The sequence below is a fragment of the Perca flavescens genome, chromosome 8, assembly GCF_004354835.1.
Source record: "Perca flavescens isolate YP-PL-M2 chromosome 8, PFLA_1.0, whole genome shotgun sequence".
Taxonomy (NCBI): domain Eukaryota; kingdom Metazoa; phylum Chordata; class Actinopteri; order Perciformes; family Percidae; genus Perca; species Perca flavescens.
In genome coordinates this window covers 34,090,510-34,115,475 of record NC_041338.1, presented here as the reverse complement: position 1 = coordinate 34,115,475, position 24,966 = coordinate 34,090,510, and the positions used below count along the sequence as shown (strand labels likewise).

At 42.5% G+C, this 24,966-nt stretch overlaps 1 protein-coding gene across 5 annotated transcripts in view; it reads right to left on the bottom strand.

Moving 5' to 3' along the window:
• cadps2 (Ca++-dependent secretion activator 2) overlaps positions 1-24,966 on the bottom strand; it is a 245,374-nt gene that overhangs the window by 85,553 nt on the left and 134,855 nt on the right. For all 5 annotated transcript variants that reach the window (XM_028586489.1, XM_028586486.1, XM_028586488.1 and 2 more), the window contains exons 11-13: positions 24,728-24,928; positions 12,708-12,844; positions 2,661-2,848 (exon numbers count right to left, since the gene is read on the bottom strand). In XM_028586489.1, the coding sequence (XP_028442290.1) occupies positions 2,661-2,848; positions 12,708-12,844; positions 24,728-24,928 (526 nt within the window). The remainder of the gene's footprint in view (positions 1-2,660; positions 2,849-12,707; positions 12,845-24,727; positions 24,929-24,966) is intronic.

The window sequence follows — 24,966 nt, the reverse complement described above, 5'->3', positions numbered from 1 at the left end:
TAAAAGAAGTCTAAATATGACACTGGGCTATGGCCAATGAAAGGCTGCACTATTACTAATTTGTGCATAAGTGTATGTGTGTTTATGTATGTATATGTATACGTCTGTGTGTGTACTGTATATATACACATACATATATTATTTTCATTTTCCTTCTCTCATATTTCTCATATGTTTATTATACACAATTGTATCTTCATATTCCTTTAAACAGGAACAGTTTTGACTTTGTCTATATTGATATGCCATTCCTCTATCTGACTGGATTTTCCACATTTTGTACCACGTTTGAAAATAATAATAAAAAACTTGATGATTCTCAGGCAAGTTCTGGTGTCTTTTTTTTCTATTATTTCTAAGCACGTTTACCGATTTATTCACGATTGACATCGGATATAATGATATCCTTGGAACATGTTCATCACTTTGACGCGTGTGATGTGTTTCATCCACATGAATATATGTTTTCCACCTCCGTGTACTTGACTGATTGGATCTTAAACTAAATTCCACGTGGAAGTTTATTTTTGTCTTCGGAAATTGTAGGTTGACAAAACTTGATAGCTTTTAGCTCCAAAGCTTTTAACTGCACTTCAGTCTTCATCAGCAGATCGAACAAAGCTAAGAAAGTTAAGATTATTTGTAAAAAAGGATACAACATTAATAAAGTTATCTACATAACTTCAAATACATAGAGCACATTTATGCTATGAATCTAAACTTATTACATGGATACTTTGCCCTAACTATTTCTTCACACTCATATTGGTATCATTTTTGGCGATTTCCCAAACAAAAGTCTGGTGAAATCTGCACTTCTGCTGAAGTGCACTCTGCAGAAAATGCACTTGTGGCCCTTTGCGTCAATTTGAGAAAATGTGGTTTTTGGAAAGCACTCGGCAGTCCAGACTTTACGATTCCGTGCCACAAATGGAGTCTGTAAGTGTGTGGAAGTTTGGACATTTGGATTCAGCCTCTGAGTGTGGCTGAAAAAGAGCATCTGTGCTCAGTGAAGATGTAGAGAATAAATGAAAAGGTCAAATTGCAGTCTGTTCACGGAGCTGTTCTGAGATAGTTGTTGCCTTATATGTGAAGTAGTTGCACATATTGTTCATTTTAAAAATGTTCTGTTACAACGGAGAAATGAAGAGAATGCTTCTATTCTTCAACAAGGTATTTTATTCTGAAGGGAAATTGCTCGGGGAAAACAATGGACTTTCACCCTGTAAATGTGTGTTCCTTGAGAGTGTTTCAATACAAACCACAATCTTTTTCCAAAACTTAACTAGTCGCTTTGGTGCCCAAACTTAACTGTGCTCGCCGTATAACGCACACTTCTTGTCGCCTTAACTTAAACGTAACGTCTGCTGAAACGACAGGTGTTGCTCAAAGCCCCCTTTTCTCGGGTAACTCAACTGCCAACTGCCTCTGATACGACGGAGCTCTGTAGCTGGCGTCACGCCTTTTCAGGTTCTCCCGCTCCTCCAGTAGCCATGACAGTCTCTATTTACTGCTTCTAACATGCTTCGTTGACGTGAACAGAAAATTGCGTTGCCTGTATCTTTTCACGGCAACCCTCCACAAAGATTTATCAGCCTACTTGCAGTAACCGCGACAGTAACAATTTATTTCACACTATTATTATGGTTAAACAATGAATCCGCGGTTCACATGCATTCCGAATGGTGAGTTCGGACCACGGATCAACTATGGTCCGTTACACCACTAGTCCTAAACACAAGGCCTCCCCTGAAGATGCTCCAGATACTTGAGGGGCCCCATCTTGCACCCGGCGCAGCGCAAAGCCCGACGCAGTTGTCAATTTCAGGTACAGCGCCCGCGTCGTTTAAATAGCAAATGCACCTGCTCGCATCTGTGGCCCATGGGCACAGGGAGGTGTGTTCAGGTGAATTCTTGGTGTATTGCTAACTTGAGGCAGCGGGATGTGATCCAACAAAAACCTGGTCTCAAGTCAATAGTGCAGCATTTCATTGTTAATTTAACAGCAAATTAGTAAAATGTGCCTAGGCTTATGCACAGCACGTGCACACTATGCTTGTCTCACACACACACACACACGCGGAAGCGCAGCGGCATACAAATTACGGTGCAAATCCGCCATCATAATAGCAATGTGCCGAGGTCCAAACGCGCCTGGCTTTTAAAGGGAATGGGAGATGATCTCTGATTGGTTTATTGCATGTTACGCCCAAAACACACCTATGAATTAATGAATACACTAAGTACAACCTTTTAGAACCATGCGCCCAGCACACGGACCCTTTTTTCCGCCGTCAAACTAGCAAAAGTGGATTCGGACACGCCCTAAACGCAGCTGCGCCAGGCGCTTCACACAGTGTGCTTAGATCGTTAAAATAGGGCCCGAGGTCTCCATTGAATGGGCTCTTTAATTTAGCAAAACCAGTGCATCGTAGTATTAATTATTGTTCTATCTATTTTGAGATTATTCACACTTTTCCCCCCCAAATTTCAAATGTACAGTTCCCCCTACACTTCAGCGGTATGGTCAAGAGCCCTCCCCGGCTTCCCACCCACAAAAATTAAAAAATGCTTTTCATTGGCCTGGCAGCTGGGAGTCATATGGTCTCTCCCTTTGATTCCTGAGCCTAATGTTATTGAGGCAGCGTCGGGCGGCGTACCTGTTTCCGTGGACGTGAGAGGCGCAGAAGGCGTAGCTGTAGTGCAGCAGCGTGGGGTCGACCAGCGCGTTGTTCTCGGAATAATCCATCAGGTCCTTCAGGTAGCTCAGGTGACGGCTGCAGCCTCGGACGCCGTATCGAGCGCAGTACTCGTCCAGGACGAACACCTGACCAGGACTGAACCAGCCCTGGAGACAGAAAACACGCAGCAGACCGGTCACGCTGCATGCAACTACAAAATCAGTCATTGCAGCGGAATAAAGTGCTGTCCTTCTCTTCTACAAAACAGAAGAATAAAACCAGTTAGGACTAGTTAGCCTGTAACCCTGGGAAATCTGGTTCAGTATCACTTAAGACTAATTCTGACTTTGACTCGTCAGAAGAGACTGTGATGAAAAATAATTTGAAAACGAGCAGACATTATGTTTTAGGCATGCGAGTTATTGGGGGGTGGGCAAACATTTTTGGACTGGTATCTCTGTATTCTATTTATACTTTCATACAGTAAACCTTTGCACATCCCTTGGACAATATTTTTGCACATTTCTGCACAAAACTTTTTTAAAACTGCTTAGCTCTTCTATTTTACAACAGATATGGTACACAGTTGTGTTGTGATTTTTTTCTATTTTATATTCATGTTTCTTGATCTTTCCATAACTTGCTTTTTATTTGTATGTTCTCTTAAAGGTGCCCTGACACATTTATTTCATTACTTTATGGTAATGTCTGAAGTTCTACCATGGACTCATAGAATAGAAATCCTGCAGGAAGACTCTCATTAATATTCAACAAGCTAAGCTGTTTGAATCGGATTGGCTAACAGCTAGCCAAAACGGTTTTGTATGGCAGGGCACCTTTAATGTTTATTGTTGTGCATTATTAACACCAAGGCTAATTCCTTGTATGTGAAAACCTCTTTGGCGATAAACCGAATTCTGATTTTTAAAAGAGGGCTTCTATTTCATCCTTACTGACCGCCAGAGGCAGTGCTTAACACTGAATATATTCCGTGTTAATAAGCACCGCCTCTGGTGGTCATCCAGGATTCATAGAACCGTAGTTACATTCATAACTTTCGATTTATTAAGAGGTAAGACACCTTTATATTATGAAATGGTTGTAGGACTAAAGAAAGCCAGGCATTTCAGAAGCAAACCCAGCTTCCTGGTAAACAGTGACGACAGCCAAGATATCCTCACTCACAGCTTCCCGTTACCATGGGAGACGTAAACAGAAACGGACCAGCATGGGTCACCTTTTGGCTTCCACAAACTCAATGAATATCCTCTATACTTTACCACGATTAACCAGAAAAGTGTAAAGATTAACCCTTCAACTATTAATTGTCTGCTACAGTTAAAAAAAATAAAAAAAACAATAACCGAAAGGTGTGGAGTAACTGGAAAATTCTGAGATGTTCATTCATCCTGCACGTAATCACTAAATTAGGCATGGAACTCACAACGCTAATTAAGATCCCTCACGGAAGGAACATTAACAAATTAGCACCTCCAAAGAGCTGAACACACACACACACACACACACACACACACACACACACCTCCTCCTGCCTGACTGACATGGCTTTCCGCCCGGCGACAGGCAACCCAGAAGGGAAGACGAGCTGCAAAGAAACAGTTTCATTTTACCTTCAGAGCAGGTTGTTTTTGTAGGAAATGATCTGTTGTTTAAAAGAATAAAGACACAGTTTCAGGGGTAAAATGACACCAAGTATGTATTTTTATGAAATTAGAAGATTTTTTTAGACACTAGATATCATATTTTATACATTTTGGGCATATTGAATTGTAAATGGATGGTTCTTCTGGATTTAAATAATACTATTTTGGGTAAAATAAATAAATAAATGAATAAAATGTCTTGACTTGATTTTTCTATTTCAAAAAATGTCCTCATCTCAACAAACAAGATTATTTTTCAAGCAAACGTTGTTCAATCATAACTTTACTTGTTAATCTGACCATATTGTTCCTTTAATGTATACTATGATGTCAGAGGCGGAGGAGTCAATGTTTTCACCCCTGCATGAAACGTGTCATGTCATGTCAGTATTAAATTAACGTGACATGTTGACGTGTCTTGTTTGAACGTGTTTTTAGGCTGATGCCGTGACCAAACTGGTGGAAGCAAACAATTAAGGATTTATTTTGTTGCGGATGATTGATGTGCCAAGAAGTGGCCGATGGCTGGTGTAACTACTGTAAGAGTTCAAATGAGAAAAGAACACAAATGTTGGGAGGATATTTCTCAGTTTCCATGTGTTTATTCCCCCCCCCGACCGTATCGCAACACAAGACTGGTGATATGACAGTTCAGCAAAACGCTGCATTAGGTTATTAAAACGTCATCAATATGTTCAGATTGCATCTTTGGGACGGTTAAGGTCAGGGAAAGATCTTTGGTATATTAAACTATTAAACAAAGCGGACATGAGCTGAAGGTCTGTTGACGGAAGCGTACTTCATAATTCATTCATTCGTCTCAGCAGTCTGTCTTTTCAGTATTTTCTGTCACCAAATAAAATGGAACTTTCAACACCATCGTCTGACAAATTAAAACGAACCGTTGACTGTTTTTACGTCTCTTCAGAATGAAAGCACACAAAAGAAATTGTTTCAAGGTATTAAAGCTCACTTAAGTACTTGAAATTAGACATTATTTCCAGTATTTTATTTAGACTCTTGCAGACGTCCTGCTTCCTGTCGGGGTTAACTGGACCTGGCACATTTCTCCTCTGCGGGCCTTTTAGTTTCTACCTCCCCTCTCCCCCCCTGCAGTCCTCAGTTTGCTTGTCGTTTTCTCTCCAGTTTCTTTCTTCGTTTCTCTCTCCGTCTGTGAGCCCGAACTATTAATATCACACCACAGGGAGAGAGAGAGGGGCCTGTCGACGGGCGCGAAGCGACAAGATGTTCCTCCGTGACAAACAGATGGCTAACTCCAGTCTTGGCGCTGACCGCTCAATTAGTGGCTAACGAGCCGACTGCCTCGTTAGCTCCGTCAGCCGCACGTCTCCGTGTCAGAGCGCCAGCGTCCGCCGCCTCCCTCCGATGGAAAAAAAAAAAAAAAAAAAAGTGAAGTGGTTTGGCTCCGAGGCAACGGACACCTCGGCTTGATGCTCGTCACTTGACTACATGACAGGAAGCTTGGAGAGTATGAGGATTCTCAGGGGTTCTCAGACCTCGTTTTGGCTCACGAGATCATTTTTTTGGTCCAAAGATTCTTGTGACCCCAACAGACAGAGATCTGTCACTTTGTCAAGCAAAATTCCACATGACATGTACAGTACCACATGTTCTATTTAAGAGCATGGAGGTGAAAAGTTATGAAAATATAAAAATATAATTGTCTCAGAAATCTCCAAAAAACTGTCCCGTCTGCAAGTCAAGGGACAGTGTTGCGTTCGATTAAACCTCAAGGTCATTTCTTTTTAAGTATAATCGACTGCAGGAATGCTCACAAGTCTTTGAGCTAGAGTCAAGTCTCAAGTCTCTGAGCTCAAGTCAAGTCTCAAGTCTCTGAGCTATAGTCCCAGTCTCAAGTCTCTGAGCTAGAGTCCCAGTCTCAAGTCTCTGAGCTATAGTCCCAGTCTCAAGTCTCTGGGCTAGAGTCCCAGTCTCAAGTCTCTGAGCTAAAGTCCCAGTCTCAAGTCTCTGAGCTAGAGTCCCAGGCTCAAGTCTCTGAGCTAGTCCAAGTATTAAGCTTATGATGAATGGCACTAGCCTAGAAATCTAGAAGCACCCTAGTGGCAGCAAATTTATTTTGCAGCCAGGGTCAGTCTAGCAACTCTCCGTTGGCTTGTGAGCTGGAAAAACCAAACTCTGGTCAGGCCAATCACATCGTGTATAGAGTCGGTGGGCGGGCTTATGGCTGCTGCTGCTGGGAACAGCGGTCTTCTGGAAAACTTGGAGTTCAGCTTTTCTTTGAGAAAAGAACAAAGAACGGCACAGAAATCATTCTTACGAAAGGAAGATGTGTTCAGAGTTTTGCCGAACGGATACGGCAAAAGTTTAATCCGTCAACTAGCTCCGCTACCTTCTTCGTTTCTCTGCTTGGTTGTAGTGCTATCCTATTGCGTGCAGAGGGAATTTGAAAGACAACTGTTTATCCCGCCCCTCAGATTGAGCTCTGCCAATGGTGAGTTCCCAGACCCAACATCTTGATGTGGGTCTGGCTTGTCAGGCTAGAATGGCACAGCAGCTGCCAGTGGGGTCGACGAGTTTGTTGTCCTCACGTGTAGGGTTGGGCATCGTTTTGATTTTAACAATTCTGATTCTAGGCTTTTTCAAGGTAAAACAAAGCCACACTTTAGAGCGCTGCTTACTGTGCTCCATGGCTGCAACACAACAAGCGCCTGGAAGAAAGGGTCACTAGGAAAACCAAAACTTAGTTGGTTACTTGTGTTGAATATGGAACCGATGATCGGATTATAAACAAAATTTTCCAAACGATTCCAAGTTGGAACTGGTTCTCGATGGCCAATCCTACTCATGTGTGGCCGCACACCGCAGATACGTTACTTATTACGTCGGACAGGAAAAAAAAAGCTCTGGCTTGTTTGTATTTCTTTAAACCAATCACAGCTGTCCTGGGCGGCGCTGAGCCCCGATCATGGAGATAACGAGAGGGGAGAAACATCATGATGTCAGGCTTGATCCCATCAATGTACCGCCATTGAGCCAGACTGGGGCTCATGAAACACAGCTATTGTTATAACGGGTTATGAGATAAATCTGAGGTTTAGGGTTAGCACGGTACCTGAAAATGTTAAGAGATTTCAATGAAATTTGGTTTCCTTATTAAAAAATTATGATTTGGGTGCCCAGATAGCTCAGTTGGTAGAGCGGGCGCCCATATATAGAGGTTTACACCTCAACGCAGCGGGCCCGGGTTCGACTCTGACCTGCGGCCCTTTGCTGCATGTCATTCCACCTCTCTCTCTCCTCTTTCATGTCTTCATCTGTCCTGTCAAAATCAAGTCAGAAAATGCCCCAAAAAACAATCTTAAAAAAAGAAAAAATTATATATTCTTTCTTTTTTGGGCGGAGGGGGTGGGCTTTTCCCCTTTATTAGATAGTGACAGTGGATTGATAGTAAAGGTGGGAGAGAGATGGGGGAGGACACGCAGCAAAGGGATGCAGGACGGACTCTAACCCGAGCCGATGCAAAGGACTCGGCCTAAATGGGGCGAACGCTCTTACTGGGTGAGCTAGAGGTTGCCCCTTGATGATATATTCGTATTAGAGTTCGTTGAAACTCTTAAATCAATATTTCCGTATTCTCTACATATCGTCTGACGCTACCTGGTAAAAAAGTTGATGTTTATCCTGTTAAGCAGTAGGGCTGTGCAATTTAATCGCAATGACGATTTTGGCTCGCAACAATCATAAAAACAGACTAATCGAGAAAAACGATCATTTTGCACGTTTTGTAAGTAAACTATTTTGTCTTGTGTTCTGAATAAAAAAAAAGGTTCAAATGGGAAAAGTATTAAGGTAAATTACACAGTTCTAGGTGTTGTGACTGTTGATTTTCTTTCTCTGTTTTCAAAAGTCAATGAGTAATCGTGTTCAATAATCGTCTTTTCAATATTGACCAAAATAATAGTGATTATGATTTTTTTTCCCATAACCGAGCAGCCCTATTAAGCAGCATGCATTAATTTCTCAGATGCTTAAAAACAATCACTGCATCTTTGAAAAGCAGAGGATTACAAATATTGGGAAATCTATCTGAACATTTTGCTATTTTTTTCCTTGCGGTCAGTGGTTCATCTCGCCATGTGAACACTGCAATGCAATCTGGAGCCTCTCTTCTTTTCCGGAGTTTCTCTCTAATTAGCACAAATTGAACTGAATCACTGGGAAGCTTCAGATTTAAAGGGGTGGGAGCCTGAACCGTGTCAGAGCATACATTAGAGTCATTTTTATTAGAAACTATAAATGGTAGAGTTGTGCGCCCTCGTACTACAAAAGTAATGGCGGAGATGAAGATGTCTCAAGATGTTTCGGTGTTCTATACTGAAGGCAGACAGGAAACCAAAGTGGGTCAGTTACGTCACAATAGAGTGGATTAAAAGACCGTAGAGAGCTAAACATGTTATCCAGTTCAGTGCTAGTTCATGACCCTGTGACCCTTATCCTTCTGTGTTACCAGCCAGAGGTCTTAGGGAGGGTGGGGGGTCCTAGGACGAAGACACGCTGCTGCTGATGAAGTAGAAAAAAAGGTCTTCATTTCTATCATTTTACACGGGCTCGGGCCGGGTTCGGGCTTGCGCTCCGGGTTGCGCGGTAAATGAGTGGTCAGGTGATGCATTTTGGTTAGCGCAGAAATGGATGCTGAGGAGGTGAAACGGAGGCTGGTATAGCCTACATTAGTTCTCAATAAATTATGTTAAAACATTTATAAATGACTCATTCTTGACAAAAGGCAAAAGAGCTGTGTGTGTGTGCGCACATTTGAATAACGTCGGGCTGTCAACGGGTTCGGGCTTTTAAAAAGCTGTCAATCAAAATGTACAAGTCGGGCCGATTTCTGTTGGACTCGGGCCCTTTCAGTTACAGCTCTAATCCAGCCCTAGTTCATCCTCATTCAATGTTGCGGCCCACACAGTGAGTTAGCCATTAAAACACCTGCAAGTGCACATTCTTAGCGGATTATTTTGTAACGTGAGCGGATGACGCCACGGTTAAACGATCATGGAGTTGGTGTAAAACATTGTCTCATTGTATTATAAGCCTCTGTGCAGTTCAAACTCGAGGATACTCAAACTGGACTTCCTGGATCATATTTCAGCATCACACATGTACCTGAAATGACATGCTCACACCAGCGCAGCACTTCCAAATCAAGAGCTGCTTTTTTGGTCGAAACGCACAACATTTTGGGTCAAAATGTTGTCTTTTGGCAAATTGAATGTCCGTGTTGTGAAACATGGAGACTGCTTTTCTTTTTCTTCCTTTAGCTAACAGTTAGGGGTGTGACGAGACGCTTACTCCACGAGATGAGACACATCACGAGATTGGATCATTTGTGTGGCAACATTTTGGTTTTCCTGCGGAAATAATAAACGGCAAAAGAGTGACAGACAAGACGAACACAATATGTAAACATTGTAAGAAAAAAATGCCGTATACCGCGGCTAACACGAGCACTATGCAAAAACACTTACAGCACCACCACAGCTCTCTACTAACAGTAGTTAGTAGTGCGGCATGTTTTTCTTAAAATGTTTACATATTGCGTTCGTCTTGTCTGTCACTATTTCGCCGTTTATTATTTCGACAGGAAAACCAAAATGTTGCCACACAAATGATTTAAAAGTGGCAGGGGGATCTTCAATATTAATTTCACGCTCCATCACGCTGACATCACATCGCCTAGGGAGACAACTTTTCACCTCAACGAGAAATCTCGTCACGTTTTAATCTCGCGAGATCTCGTACAACGAGATCTCGTCACACCCCTAGTAACAGTCAATCAAAAGTTCTTGCACCAAAGTGTAATGCTGAATTATGGTATGTCCGTTCCCCCCGGTGTTACCACCTACATGGATAAAGTTGTGTCCGCCAGCAGCTTTACTGCGGGGGGGGGGGATTTACTCCTTCAATCATCAGTGGGAAACTTTCCTGATCCCGTCAGCAGGACCCTGGGCCCCAGCTACAACCCAAATTTCTGCCTAATTACTGTTGTTGTTGTTGTTGGGTTCACCTCTTTGTGAATAAAATATGACCCCGTCTAGGACATGAATCCAAGCCACTTCTCAACAGATGTCCCCCACGCCGAGGCACTGGCCTTTTCTCAGAGTATTTGGTGAAAAGGGGCTCAGGCTGGAACACAAAGCCCTTCGAGTTTTCACAAAAGGCCGAGGGAAGAAGAGCTGGAGGGGAGGCGTGAATGGATCGGTCTAATTGCAGAGCTGGAAAGACTCCTGGTGAGGCAGGTAGAGAAATAAAAAAAGGAGGCACAGATGTCACTCTGGTGAACATCTCCTCACACTGCTGCTTTAAAAAAGAAAAGGGGACGAAAACACAACGCAACATGTCAACATGAGCTGACGGAGGTTTAGTGTCTGATGGATAGTCTAAATTCTGTGTCTAATGGTTCTCACACAAGGTGGTTTCACGAAACTGAGACCAATCCCTTAAACGCATAAGCATAAAAACGTAATATTCAAGGTGTGTGGCTCGTGAAGGCCATCCTGTCACTGTCTTATGCATTTATTTTTTTATTGTTCAAGGACTAGAATTGAATTCTTAGGATCAAAAAGTTATCTGACAAAATAAACATCAATACAAGTTAAAGGGTAACTTCGGTTTTTTTCAACGTGGATCTTATTTCCCTATGTTTCTGTGTCTAAGTGACAAAAGGGACAAAAGGGAACAACAATCTTTGACACTGGTCCAGTATTAAGCAAGTTGGCAATCATTCAAAGACTTGATGTTTCCATCAGTCATTCACACGCAAGAACATAGGGAAATAGGGCCCCCCCGCCCCCCGAAGTTTCCCTGTAATAATATGAGATGACAAATGCTGTTGTTTTCCAAAATCAAGGCTGGTGTATTTAGTTTTTGTCCACTCTAGAGAGATCTGGATCTCTGTTGCTGCCTCGTGTGAACAGAAGGACTGAACTGGACAGAAAGCATCAGGCATCACAGTACACACATACAAGTACACGTGAATCATATCTACCCAGTTTGGGGTTGTCGCTTAATTGCACACAACACAAAAACCCTCGTTTCAACCCCAACACACACACTTATTTAGGCCTCACCCCCTCCTCCCTACCTTCCCCCCGTCCATTGAGGCAGCCCAGCAGTTGTCTGTAAGGGTCATGTTCCCTATTTGAAAAGTATTGATTAGAGCGTTTAGCCTCTCAATCAGTGTAAGAGAGCCCCCCCAGGCTGACCGCGCAGAGGGAGTGAGAGACAGAGAGAGGGAGAGAGTGTGTGTGTGTGTGTGTGTGTGTTCCTGCACTGAGCTGATCTCTGCACATGAACGTCCGTTCCATTCAAGCCATTGCCCAATGAGTTGAAACAAAGCTAATTAAGTCACAATCAGCTCCACACAACCTAATCAACCTAATCCTTTCAGTCACTATTTACTGTTTGAGTTTACACTGTGGTATGTATATAATTATTGATTTTATGATGACTGAAAAAAAATTGGTGCTACTACGTCACCGCTGAGTAAGAAAACAGCAGCGTTCAGCTTTGGAGACAAAGAGGACATACAAATTACAAGATAATCACCTCCTCCGAACAGTACATCATGTTTTTTTTTTTAATGGCTACTAGCAACTGTGTGGAGGAGGGGTGGGGGTGTGTGTGTGTGTGTGTGTGTGTGGGGGGGATGTGCGTTCACGGAAGGCTTGTATCATGTGGACACGCAGACAGTGTTGTTCTCATTACTTAGTATTCCTCACGGGGGCGAGAGAAACTACGCACTACAGCTTCAAATACTTTTTCTTTCTTTTTTAAATGTTGCAGTGTTCACACAGTTCTCACTAGGGTTGGGCATCGAGAACAGATTCCGACTTGGAATTGTTTAAAAAATTACAATTCCATCGGAATCTGATCATGGGTTCCAAATTTAACAAGTGCAAGTTTTGGTTTCCGTAGCGGCCAGGCGCTTGTTGTGTTGCAGCCTTGGAGCACAGTAAGTGGTGCTCTAGTCTGGCTTTATTTTACATTGAAAAAGCCCTGTTAAAAAAAACAACTTTCCTCTTATTTGTGAAATAAGCATCTGACCCGTTTCAACTCCATCCCTCAAAGAATCGGAATCGAGAATCGATAAGAACCGGAAACGAAAGGAAGAATTGGAATCAGAATCAGAATTGTTAATATCCAAACGATGCCCAACCCTAGTTCTCACTTATTTGTCAGACTACTCAAATGTCATCGACAACGTCCGTCCCAACTCCTAGTTTGACTGAATTGAGTCTCTGGATAAGCTCCGGGCAACAAAGATCGGAGCTCAGGATACAACCCAAGAGGGCATGCGATGACGCGTTTTGCGGTAACGTACCAGGCAGGAGAAGGAGTCGTTCATGCGGTGCTGCAGAGTGTGTTTCTGTAAAATGGTGAAGAGGCCGGCATGGTCGAAGCGACACGGCGCCGCAGAGATCAGCTGCTCCACGCCCTGACGCTGAGACGGATCTAGACCTGGACAGGAAACACAGGAAAAGGGGGAGGTCAAACGAACCCAGGACACCCAGGAGACCGCTGTGCATGTCCCGTGTGAATGCAAAAGTTAGTTAGTTTTGTTACGTATACTTGCGTACTTAAGTAACGCAAAGTGCGTAACTTACTTACACAACAAACATACTTATTTTAACCCAAATCACAAACTTTTCTTAATAGCTGTGTTGCCTAAACAGATTCCGCTCTGCAAGGGCACACTACTCGCTTGTGTTGCTGGACATTCTTAGGCTATGTTCACACCGGATGTCTTTTTTTACATACATATATCCATAAAAGAATAAAAAACTATTTTTGTTAATTCATATTTCACTAAATCAGGAGCAGATTTGATAGAATACAGCTTTGAGGAAGTGTTGAAATGAGAAAAATATTTCTAATACTTTTTAAAAAAAAGTTTTCTGCTGTGTAAAGAAAAGAAATGCCATTGCTTGTTCAAGTTCTTTTTAATGTAACAGGATATTTTCCTCTCTTTGTAAAACCGACAAATTCTTTTTTCAAATGAGCGTTGCACAAACTGGAACAGCTGAAGGTTTTACTACGGCTTCTGATAAAAAAATTGAGAGTGATGAACATCATTTTAAAGTGTATGAAAGATTCTCCTCATCCGTTTAGTCATTTAAAGCTGTAGCGGGAAACCTTTCAAATTGAAAACTTTTTGAACCATTGACCTTTGCTCCCGTGCCTCCACCAAGACATGCGTCACTATATTCAACCCCGTTCTCACTGTCGACTCGTCAAATACTGACGCTTGGTCGGTGGCTCTCAGAGTCAGATACTGACACACACAAAAAATAAATAAATCACCCTTTTAGCGTCTTTATGGAACGCACAGGGAAGTAGCTTGACTGCGGAGCTGAAAGATGACGTAGTATAAAGGGAGACAACGGTAGTGAGTAGTATGAAAGACTTAAAGTCTGCGTGAGGAGGACGGTTTGGGTGATGGATGGGTCAAACAACACCGTTCGTGTCCCGTTCTTGTCCCGCGTGGCACAGCAACGTACATTTTATAACCCACCCACCATCTTTTCCTAAACCTAACCGTCCTGTTCTTGTGCTGCACGTCAGTTAAACGTACGTTCCGCCCCAGAGCATCTAAAAGTGATGCCAAGAGTCCTGACCGAGCGCTTCTAAATAGGACGCCAAAGGGCTAGACGCTAAAGGAGACTTGTTGCGTGCGTAACAAACGCCAAAGGCACCTGGTCAAGCGCCGCTTTTGACGAGTTTGGGAGCGAGAATGCGTTGCTGTATTTGAGGATATGTCATGACGAACCAAACCAGAGTTGAGTTCACGTCAGGCAGCGGTCGTAGAAAGAAAGGGAGCAAGAAGAAAGAACACAAGAAAACAGTCAAAATAAAGTCCAACTCATGTCAGCATGTCTCGACGTAAAACGGACTAGCTGAGATGAAGGACTGCACAGATTTCTTTGCGTGACGCAGTCAGCTAAAGAGGTGATACATAAATGTGTTCAGATTCACAATCATTCACGCCTCTCATTGAGCTCGACAGTGAACTGAAGTGCAAACACACACACACACACACACACACACACACACACACACACACACACACACACACACACACACACACACACACACACACACACACACACACACACACGCCTACATTGGCAGTGTCAGCTCTCAGTGCTGTGGTTAATAGTTCCCACCTCGGTTGGCTACAGATCCTCTGTGAAGCTGTCAGTTCTCTCAGCTGACACAAAACACTCGCCAACATGGACGACATGTGAGGAAAACACTGGAAGTGACTCACGAGAGTCGAAAAACCAGCCAGGAAGAGAGCGGACGACAGCACGCCAGTGATCAACTGCGGCACGAGATCAGGCTTCCCGTCCCCCGTGAAGATGAAGACCGATATTTCACTTCCTCACACGTTTTAAGCTGAAACCAGAGTAAAGTTGGCTTGTTCTACTTGATAAATGACTTAAAATACGAGTCAACCAACGATATGCACGCGTGACGACGATCACATTAAGACTGAAAGCTCTGCAAACTGACGGCATCGGCAGCGGATTTGAACTGTGTTCGCTGTGGCCTTCATACCTGATCAACAGACAGATGTGCAGATGGTTATTAATGTATGTTGCAAATGTTGAAAGGAGTGTTGCACACTCCACAATCCACAGGAGGAGCAGTCTTGCTAACAGCATCTCTTCTGACTCTATGCGTGTTTAAACAATGAGTTCCAACTTTTGCCTTCTAACAGGCGATTTAGAGACCCTTCGTTTGGATACAACAGGCTTAAGAACTCTTTTATACATCAGTCTATATTGCTAAACCAAAATCAGTTTCCCAAAAATTAAGATCTGGATCTAAGGATTATCATGAAACATGTTACTTTGCCATGGCTGTTGATACTGTATGTCTTCATATTTGTACTGTATGTGTAATTGTTGTCTAGCTCTGTGTGTATTTAAAAAAAAATGTCTTCTTCCTTTGAGCGGAGCTGCTCGGGAACGCAAAATGGATTTCGGTGTGAACTGACAATAACGTATTGTCTTGTATTGTATTGAATGTTTTTAACAAATATATCTACATTGATGAACTATGAATAAAACTGAATAGAGTTGATTATCCTGGTGAATTGAACTATCAATTACTCTTCTGTTAATGAGTCCTATATTAACGAGAAGAGCACTCCGAGAGCGCAGACTGCCGCCATGGCCAGGTAATAAATCATTTTGAGCACGGAGGTTCAATCTTGACCTTTGGGAACAGTTTTTGAATGAAAAAAATCCAAGCTCTCAAGGCCAACAACATCTTTTCAAGCTCTCAACCGCATGTCACAGTCATCAGCGAATGCGGTTCGCTCAGGTGTCATCACCTTGTCAAGTGAAACTCCTTTAAACAGGATTTCCCGGGCATGGTCGGTGTTGATTATTAACAGTCGAGAGATGACAGGAAATGAGGTGAAAGAGAAATAACATGGAGCAAAGGCTCCCAACAGAAAAACCATTCCATGGTCGTCGCCTTACACCTCTAGACCACAACGGTGGCCCAATTCTATATTTTTCTCTTCAAGGAATCCCAAAGACCCAAAAAAAAAAAAAAAAAAAGAAAACAGTTAGTCCATCTTATACTTTCTGACTTCCTGTCTGTGGCTCCAAGCTCCAAGCTCATTGGTTCCCACTGAGGATGTAAAACTGTGTTTCCATGGCACAAAGGAAGACGATGTGTCAGGCTTCAGTACAGACACATTACTTGTTAGCAGTTTGGGCTTTTCATCTGCAAAAAGAAAAGATAGAATACCACCAGACTCATACCTTGAGTTAAAACTGAACGAATGACCTTTTGACACAGTAGCCGAGCCTTCTTCATGCAGTTCGGAGCAGCAGATGATAACGAGGCTTCGGGGTCAGTGACGGAAAAATCAACAGTATAAAAAAATAAAAAATAAAAGGAAAAATAAAAGAGGCAGAAGAGGCTCAGGGCGTCCTGGCCTGAGCAAACCTGGGTTCATTTCCAGTCCTTTCAGGCCTTCCTGTTAATGGCCCCGCCAAATGAAAAGCCTAACACTCTCCATTCTGCCATTATCGTGGGAGTACATTTCGGGATGGGAAGTTTTGGAGCGCGACACATGGCCCCACAAAAGACCACGGCTGCCCGAAGAATGCCGCCACTGTTTCCACGCCTGCGGCCTCGCGCCCGAGACAAGCATTAGTGATCGCTTTTTCATTAACGCTGCCATTTTGGTTTTGTGTGGACGCAGAGAAGCCCGCGAGGACTTTCAAGACATTTGTGTTTCGGCCCCCACCCACCCATCCCCTCCCTCCCTTTCTTTATCGCTTTTTTGTCCGAAAAAAAAAAAAAAAAGACAGCAAAAGTGAAATCTCCACAATCAACTTCCAATCGACGCTCCTCTCCTTTTCTTCCCGTCTTCTTTTCTTCTGACACTCCCGCTTTTCGGATGCTGCCCTTCGGCTCCCGTGGCCTGCTTTCCCTCTGTCTAATTCCGATGTAGGTCATTTTACATTAGTTACCTCCAAAACACGGGACTGTCAATGTAATTTGGAGAAAAGACATCGTGTGAAAGAGGCAACTCTAAAGAAAACGAGACAAAGAGATATAGATTAGTGCTGATAATAAGAAGAGGGGGGAAGGAGGGGGGAGTATTGATTGGGGGACAGACAGCGGAGAAGTCATGTTGATCCGTGTCAAGTTCAACTTTCAGCTATTATCTTCAGCGAGGGTTGTGTGTTAAGGGGGTGGGGGGGGGGGATGTGTGACAGAAAATATGGATCAAATATGGTCACTGCTCCTGGCACAGATGGTGTGGGTTTGGTCCAGACTGTGCACGTTTCATCACTTTTGTGTTTCTCAAACAGTTTCTCATCAGTGTGAGAAACAGCTTGAAGTCCATCTGAATCCAACGCGGGAATGGCGGACCCCGCCACCAACAATGAAAAAGTACTACTGGAGTAATTACAGGATGTAGATGCGTTGAATGAATATATTGCAAAGAAATGCTATAAAAAACTTTTTGAAATATGGGGTTTGATTTCACGAAAATCTTAAGGATTATAACTTTAAAATTGCATTATAGTTCTGCAAAGACACATAAATATGTCTGCCCTTCCTCCTATGTCTGTCAGGGGCCTGTTTCCAAACAGGAAGAAATAGACAAAACAGCAAAATATTTTACTCAAAGCCAAACGGCAAGTTCAGATGAGATGCTGGACGGAGATACAAATACTGTAAACTCTACAGAAAGAGCTGGAGGAGAGAGAACTTTATTAGAGTTAAGTGGACTTCAACTTGAGATCTGACCTTTTAAAGTGCTCATATTATGCTCATTTTCAGGTTCATAATTGTATTTAGAGGTTATATCAGAATAGTTTACAGGTAAAAAGAATATATATAATATATAAAGCCTTTGCTGCACAGGGAGCTGTGCAAAATCGAATAAACGTCCTCAAGTGATGACTTGAGTCAGTGACTGGGCATGTAGAGATAGAAAGAAGTGAGCTTTCCAGACCTCTGTACAGTAGCTCGCTCCTCGTCCCTGCAGCAGGCAGACCAAACTATCTGCGCTCCAGTTGCATTGGTGTTTTGACGAGACCAAAGAATGTGTTGAATAAAAAAAAAAAAGAAGATCTCTCTGGATCTGCTGCATCGATGGAGAACCTTTTTATTTAAAGTGTCCACGTCTCGAGTCTGTCATGTTGTAGAAGTGCGATGCTAAATTGATGCCGTGCCAAAATATAAAATGTGAATTTCAACTGCTGTACGTGTGGTTTGTAAACGTCTATATCTTGGTGTCATATTAACAACATAAGTAAGGATGTTTGAGTGACTGTTGAGCAGTGTGTGTGTGTGTGTGTGTGTGTGTGTGTGTGTGTGTGTGTGTGTGTGTGTGTGTGTGTGTGGTGAGGTGGGAGGGTGGGGGTAGATTTCTGCACTCAATCTCTCCATATCCATCTTGTCGGGGCTCCATTGGCATCATCATGGCAACAGTCACATCTATGTGACATCGTGCTCTGAGAGGTGGTGGCGGCCGCTGATGGCAGGTTATTGATGCAGACGAAGAGCAGGAGGAGGACGGAGAGCGTTTCAGTTTCAGGTGCACCGGGCTGAGAGATGTGACTTGATCTGCCTGTCGGAGCGTGGCGGCGGCGGCAGCAGTGGCAAGGATGATGTCAGGGCGAGCGGAGACGAAGATGCAGACAGACAAGGCCGTCAGTCTCCGTCCGGCTGAGCGAGAGCTTTTATCGCAGCGCCGAGCGGAAAACAAACTCAACTCAAACTCAAAAGTTTAAGAGAAGCGTACGAACGCGTCGGCAGCTGTTCTGCTTGGTTTCAGGGCGCCGCTGAAAACTACGGGAGGTTAAGACTAACAGACAGTTGGGACGTCTCTCCGCAGGATCATCCTCGTTGTCAAACTGACCACCTGCTTCTTCAGGAACACAACTGACAGGTTTAAACATCCCCGAAAAAACAACTTCAGGAGCAAGTCTTGACCCTCGATGGGCCCGTCCATTCATGTGATGGAAGTTGATTTTAAGGTCAAAGGCCTGAGCCGAACATCCTCTCAGCCCTTAGATGATTTCCACTTGTTTGGACTTTGTTTGTGGGTCGTTTGAATGCTGGTCCATTTCAATTTTGTTTATGTGAACAGCTGAGCTGCGGCGAACAGGCGAGAAGGTGACAGGAAGTGATGTCTTCAGAGCTTTTCAAGCAAACTCGCAGTCGTCAGTTTGCCCTTTTCTTTAGGGTTTTCACTTTTAAGAGCTGAGAAGGTCACGAAGGCCAGCTGCTGAGATCTGCATAAAAAGCCGTAAAACTCCTGAAACCGCATCGAGGTGAAGGCCTGGTTTTGTTTCATGGAACCTTCACTTCGTTCTTTCTTTCTTTCTTTCTTATGTCTCCAGTCTCCCCTCAATGATCTGCTTTTTCGGGTTGTTGCTTGTCATCTCTTTATCCAACTGAGCTTACTTTTTAGTCCTTAAGTAATTTCTTCTAACCTGAAAATGTCATTTCAGTCTCTTGTTCTTTTGTCATGATCACAGCAGCTGCCAAGGCTGTTAACCTGTTAACATCCACCTCTTTTGCCTGATTTTTGCCTATTTCTCATTCCCAAAGGGAAAAGCTTATAACAGAAGAACTGCAAGGCCAAAATGCATGTATGAGGTTTCATTTGAAACCTAAATTGTTCTACTCTAGGGACATGTGCTTGATTAGCATGTGATTAAAACACAACATACACTACAGCAGTTCAAACAAGGTTCAAAATAGTTATTTTGGTCCTGTCTAAAGAAACGTAATTTTTGAAAAATAATAACAAAAAAATACTTTGTGCCACACTATGCAGAACACAACATATACATTCTAGACCTTGTCAAGAAGACCTCTATAAAGTTTCAGAACTCTAGTCCTAACCTAATGGGAGCTAGGGAGTTTTCAGTATTTGGTATAACAAGTGTCACCGGTGAACCAAAACCTCTCCAAAACTTCTCCAAGTGACCAAATGTTGCTAAATGCTTTTACTCACTTCTATGCTATTAGAAGAAACATACAAAATACTTAAAATGACTTACAAAACCTTTTTACATTCATTCAAACACTGTTGATCATATTTTTTTCTCATAAATCACATGTATGAGCATGCTGGCTCTGGGAGGCGGGGCTTAGGTCTGTTACCCATTCATTTGGACTGGTTCCCATTGGATATTCCTATCATGCTATATACCGTTGGAAAGGGAATGTGATTGGCTACAACTGCCATGATTGATATGTTGATAGCCAATGACAGCTTTTTCTAAAGATGGTTGCTCAGAGAGATGACGCAGCGTATTGACGCTCCACAGTGGGAGCGCTTGTTGGGCGTCCGGGGCTGTCCCGGGGTGAAAACTTAAGTAAAATGAACTGAATGATTCAATTGCAGAGAATTTTACCAATCAAACGATATACAGCATGTCCATATTGACAAAAGTTTTGAACTTTTGTGGTTAAATACTATTATGTAACACATCAGAACACATCTGTAAATGTGTGAGGTCATTCCTCTTTTGCACCAGTAACCACACCCAGCAGTGATGTCACGGTGTACTGATGCACTTATTGTTACAGAAAGCAAAAACAAATACAAGATTTTCCACTGCTTTAACATGCTACTGTGTTTTAAATTTAAGGCATTCTAACAAATCTGAGCGGAAGAACGTCCGGCTTACAGTAATGAAAGCTAAGCTCAGTCTGGCAGTATATCTGAACATGAAATGTTCTAAAATGGCCACCGTACAGAGGATAAACATGACGTTTCCTTTGGTGTCACACATAGGAGAAACATTACAGCTTCACAATATTAGTGGTTAGAGGTGGCTATCGCTTGGACTTTTGTTGTTGTTGACTTTCTTGGTGCTAAAATTATACTTTAAATCTGTGCTGGTGCCTAACGGTGCACAAAACAACAGTGACATTAAAGAACGGCTTGTTTATTGCTAAGGTGATATGGTCAAATTTGAATAATTTATTAGTATTATTATAAGTATTAGGGTAAACAACAAGAAGAAGAACCACTAGATGGCAGAAGGGTACTTTAGAACAACAGCTTGAGTTTCTCGAGGTGCATTTGAATGCACCATGAAGTCCCCTTGGTGTTGTTTCTTCGACAACTCCGACAGTGGCCGTGGTGTCTCGAAAAGTGCAGCTAGGCTACTCTGTGTCTTTAGCTGCGTGTTGGAATCCTTTCAGGTGAAATACAGCCACACTTTACACTGTTCATCTTTTAGCGTTTTAACGGCGTATAAGCTATTTACAAGCTAACGGGGTAGGCTTATCTTACCTGCTGCCTATTGTAATGTTAACTAGAGGATGCAGCATAGATTATTTTAAATGCATTACACTTTACTTACCACCAACAATGAAACTTTATAATAAAAGCATGCATTATTATAGATGCATCACTATGTATTTCACTGTATTTTACAAATGCAATGATAAATTATGGTACTAAATGGACTATAGCATAGATTGTCTTAATATGCAGGTTTTGTTTTATTCTACACTGGCATTTTTATTATTCATTTGACAGTTTTAGCGAGTTGATTAAACAAAGACCCCATTTATGCCTGCTGTTATAATGCAATCTGTATCTGTTTACCTTACCTGAATAAGGATGTTAAAGCCTAAATGACTACACCCTTAGGCAAGCCAAAGTCTACACAGAGCAGCATCTATTCAGCAGAGTGACAACAATGACAGCAGTGATGTCAGCAGCCTATATGCAAGTCTCTTACACGACCTCCACGTGTAAACAGCTTCAAGGTTCGCTCTCTGACACTGGTCGATAAAATCGGATGCCTGTTGGTGCTTTGTGCTCCGAGATGCTTTTGAAGACACAAAGCGGCAAAACAGTCTTGAACTGGAGACAAACAAAGCAGAGATGTTTGTCTCTACTCTCACTGTCTCAACCGGTTCTCCCAGAGTTATAAACCTTTAAATAGAGAATAACCGCAGGTATTTCTATAAAAGTCAAAGACGGGTGAATTGTGATTTTATTAGTGTGTGTTTGTGTGTCCTTGTCATTGTGTACACATGCAATTATTTGTGTTATTTAACCTCCAGATTTCATGTTAATAAAAAAATGCCTGCAAGGCAAGCACAGACGAAGATTTAGGTTCACCGACAAGATTATTAAAGTGAGAACAAATTTCCGTCAAGCCCGTTTTACACACACACACACACACACACACACACACACACACACAGGCACTTAGCACCCGCTTAAGAGCTATTTCAGAGACTCCTTCATTTCCTCCTGCAGACCGCGTGCCTGCACCTTTCGCCATTAACGTGTAAATCTATTCCATTAAACGCTAACGAGCGGCGGCGTCAACGGGCCGCGCCCGCTCCAAATGACACAAAACCTGCCGTAATGAGCTCTCAGTATGAAGCCCTTTATGTCGCCATCCTCCACACACGGATAATGAATGAAATGATTTGTAGGTGAAGGGGAGGACGAGTAGGTAAAGAAAGAACAAGATGTGCATGTTTGGAAGAAAGAAAGCAAATGAATGAAAGGGGAAGACTTAGGGAAATACAGAAAAACAGAAAAAAACAAAAAGGAAACCTAAAAGGTACCTGGTCAAGTTTTTTAACAACCATTGTGGAGCGATGTCTTTATGAGAGGTGTCCCATTTAAAGAAAACTTAAGATGGGTGAATGAGGGGGAAAAGGGAGGTTAGAGTGACAGAGTAATGAAGAAAGAGAGGAAGAATGGAAGAATAAGGAAACCAGAATGGCACACGGAAAGCGCAAACCGCCAACGCCAATGGCGCATTCACGTGCTCTTCGGATGTTCCCATTTCCAGACTTGGGAAGTCGTTCTTCCGACTTCGGTGTGTTCATGAGCTTTAAGTCGTAATGTGGAAAGAACGTCGCAATACTGAGAAGATGTGTTCACAGCGTTGATCGCTGTATCCAGTATTTGTGGGACAAAGAAGAGCAAAGGAAACGGATAAGGTGAGCCATTAAATAGGATCTGGAACTCATTTGTCCGATTATTCCGTCATGACGTGAGTGCAACACAAAAGCCCTATCTCGCCTGTTAACAAAAGTGATAAATAACTGCAATTCAGATGGGTTCTGTTCCCGGCCTTACAACACCCTTCCACCGAGTTCCATGCAAATCTGGCCAGTACCTTTTCTGTAATCTCAAACATACCAACAAACCGAGCCGAAAACATACATGTAACCTCCTTGCTGGAGGTAATAATGACCATTAAAGGGAAGAAAACAATGCATATTAGATGAAAGGATGGAAGAGGAGAAGTATATAGATAAAGACAGATATTATTGTGTGACTTTGTTGAATCTAAACTAAGCCTTTAAAACACCAAAGTCACACAATAACACAAACAGACCAGCAACTCCTGTGTTCGGTGCGGTAAAATTATGTTTTTGTCAAAGGAGTCTGGTGGCTTTGAAGAGAGCAGAGATAACGGTGTCAGTTCCCCGTCGTAAAGGGCTGTCTGACAGCAAGGTGAAGCGTTGGAAATACTAAATATAGCGCACACTTAAACCGATATTGATTTCTTTAGGTGTCTCAAAAAACATTTAGCTGCTGCCCCCGTCCACAGCAGGACGGTACTTAGCTTCCGTGTCGGTTCTCCTGCCTGCTTCTCCTCTTTCTTTTTGATATGATGTAGATAAATAAAAAAACACATGTTATCAACTCACTCTTGTGTTTTGAAAATGCAGCTCCACAAGGCATTTGTCCCACAGATTTCTGTCTCATTTTGCCTCCATCATTTTGGTTCATGTGTGTTTGTGTTTTTCACTTAAACATTATTCAAAATGTTGCACTGGCCAGTGTATTCTGCCCTATTGCCCATTGGATAAGATTTTACCAGTAGGACCAGCCGTAGTTGCTAATAAAGTTGTGTGGGACTCGGCACACTTTCAGCTATTCAAACTTTAGAGAAACGTTTTATTTCCAGGGTGTTTCAGTACTTTTACTTCCATACACAGTCTGAGTCTTGGATACTTACAGTGCTCAGCATAAGTGAATACACCCATGCTTAAGTTGACTAAAAAGAGGAATAATAAAAAAAAAAAAAATCATCTTTTGGAAATTGATCTTAATGCCTTAATTAAAAAAAATGAGGAAAAATCCAACCTTTAAGCAAACCAATTTTCTTTGTGAATGAATAATGTATCGTAAATACATAAATTAATGAATAAATGTTCTTCCTTAAAATACAGGGGGCATAAGTAAATTCCCATAGTGGCAGGCAGATGTTTATTTTTAAAGGCCAGTTATTTCATGGATCCAGGATACTATGCATCCTGATAAAGTTCCCTTGGCCTTTGGAATTAAAATACCCCCACATCATCACATACCCTTCACCATACCCCCACATCATCACATACCCTTCACCATACCCCCACACATCATCACATACCCTTCACCATACCTAGAGATTGGCATTGGGTACTTTCCATAAGATCATCTCTCAATGTAAATCAAACCAGCTATTAGGCTAACTGAAATAAAACCATGCCATGTCTATGGGAATTTAACATAGGGGTGTGTATAACTTATGCCCCCTGTATTTTAAGGAACAAAATGTATTTATTTATGATACATTATTCATTCACAAAGAAAATTGGTGTACTTAAAGGTCGGATTTTTCCAAATTTTTTTTAATTAAGGCATTAAGATCAATTTCCAAAAGATGATTTTTTATTCCTCTTTTTATCAACTTTAGCATGGGTGTATTCACTTGTGCTGAGCACTGTACTTCACTACATCCTTTGTCTAATCTGCAGTTTTTGCTGGTTTCATTATGGGATGATAAAAAAACAAACTCTGTGAGAATCAGAACCTACTGATGGGGGACGCCGGTTTCTGGAGTCCTCCTCTGCAGTTTGTGGTTTTGTTCTGCAGCGGTGGGACCGGCTTGTAGGACTGCCCGGTGGCTCGGTACATGGCCTGGACCCACAGCATCCGGTCCTGCTCGTCGTCACAGGCAAACATCACAAGGTCGCCCTCCTTCACCGCGTTGAAGAACACCCGGCCGCCCTGCAGACCTGAGGAGGAGCCAAATAGGTAAATAGGTAAAAGGCTA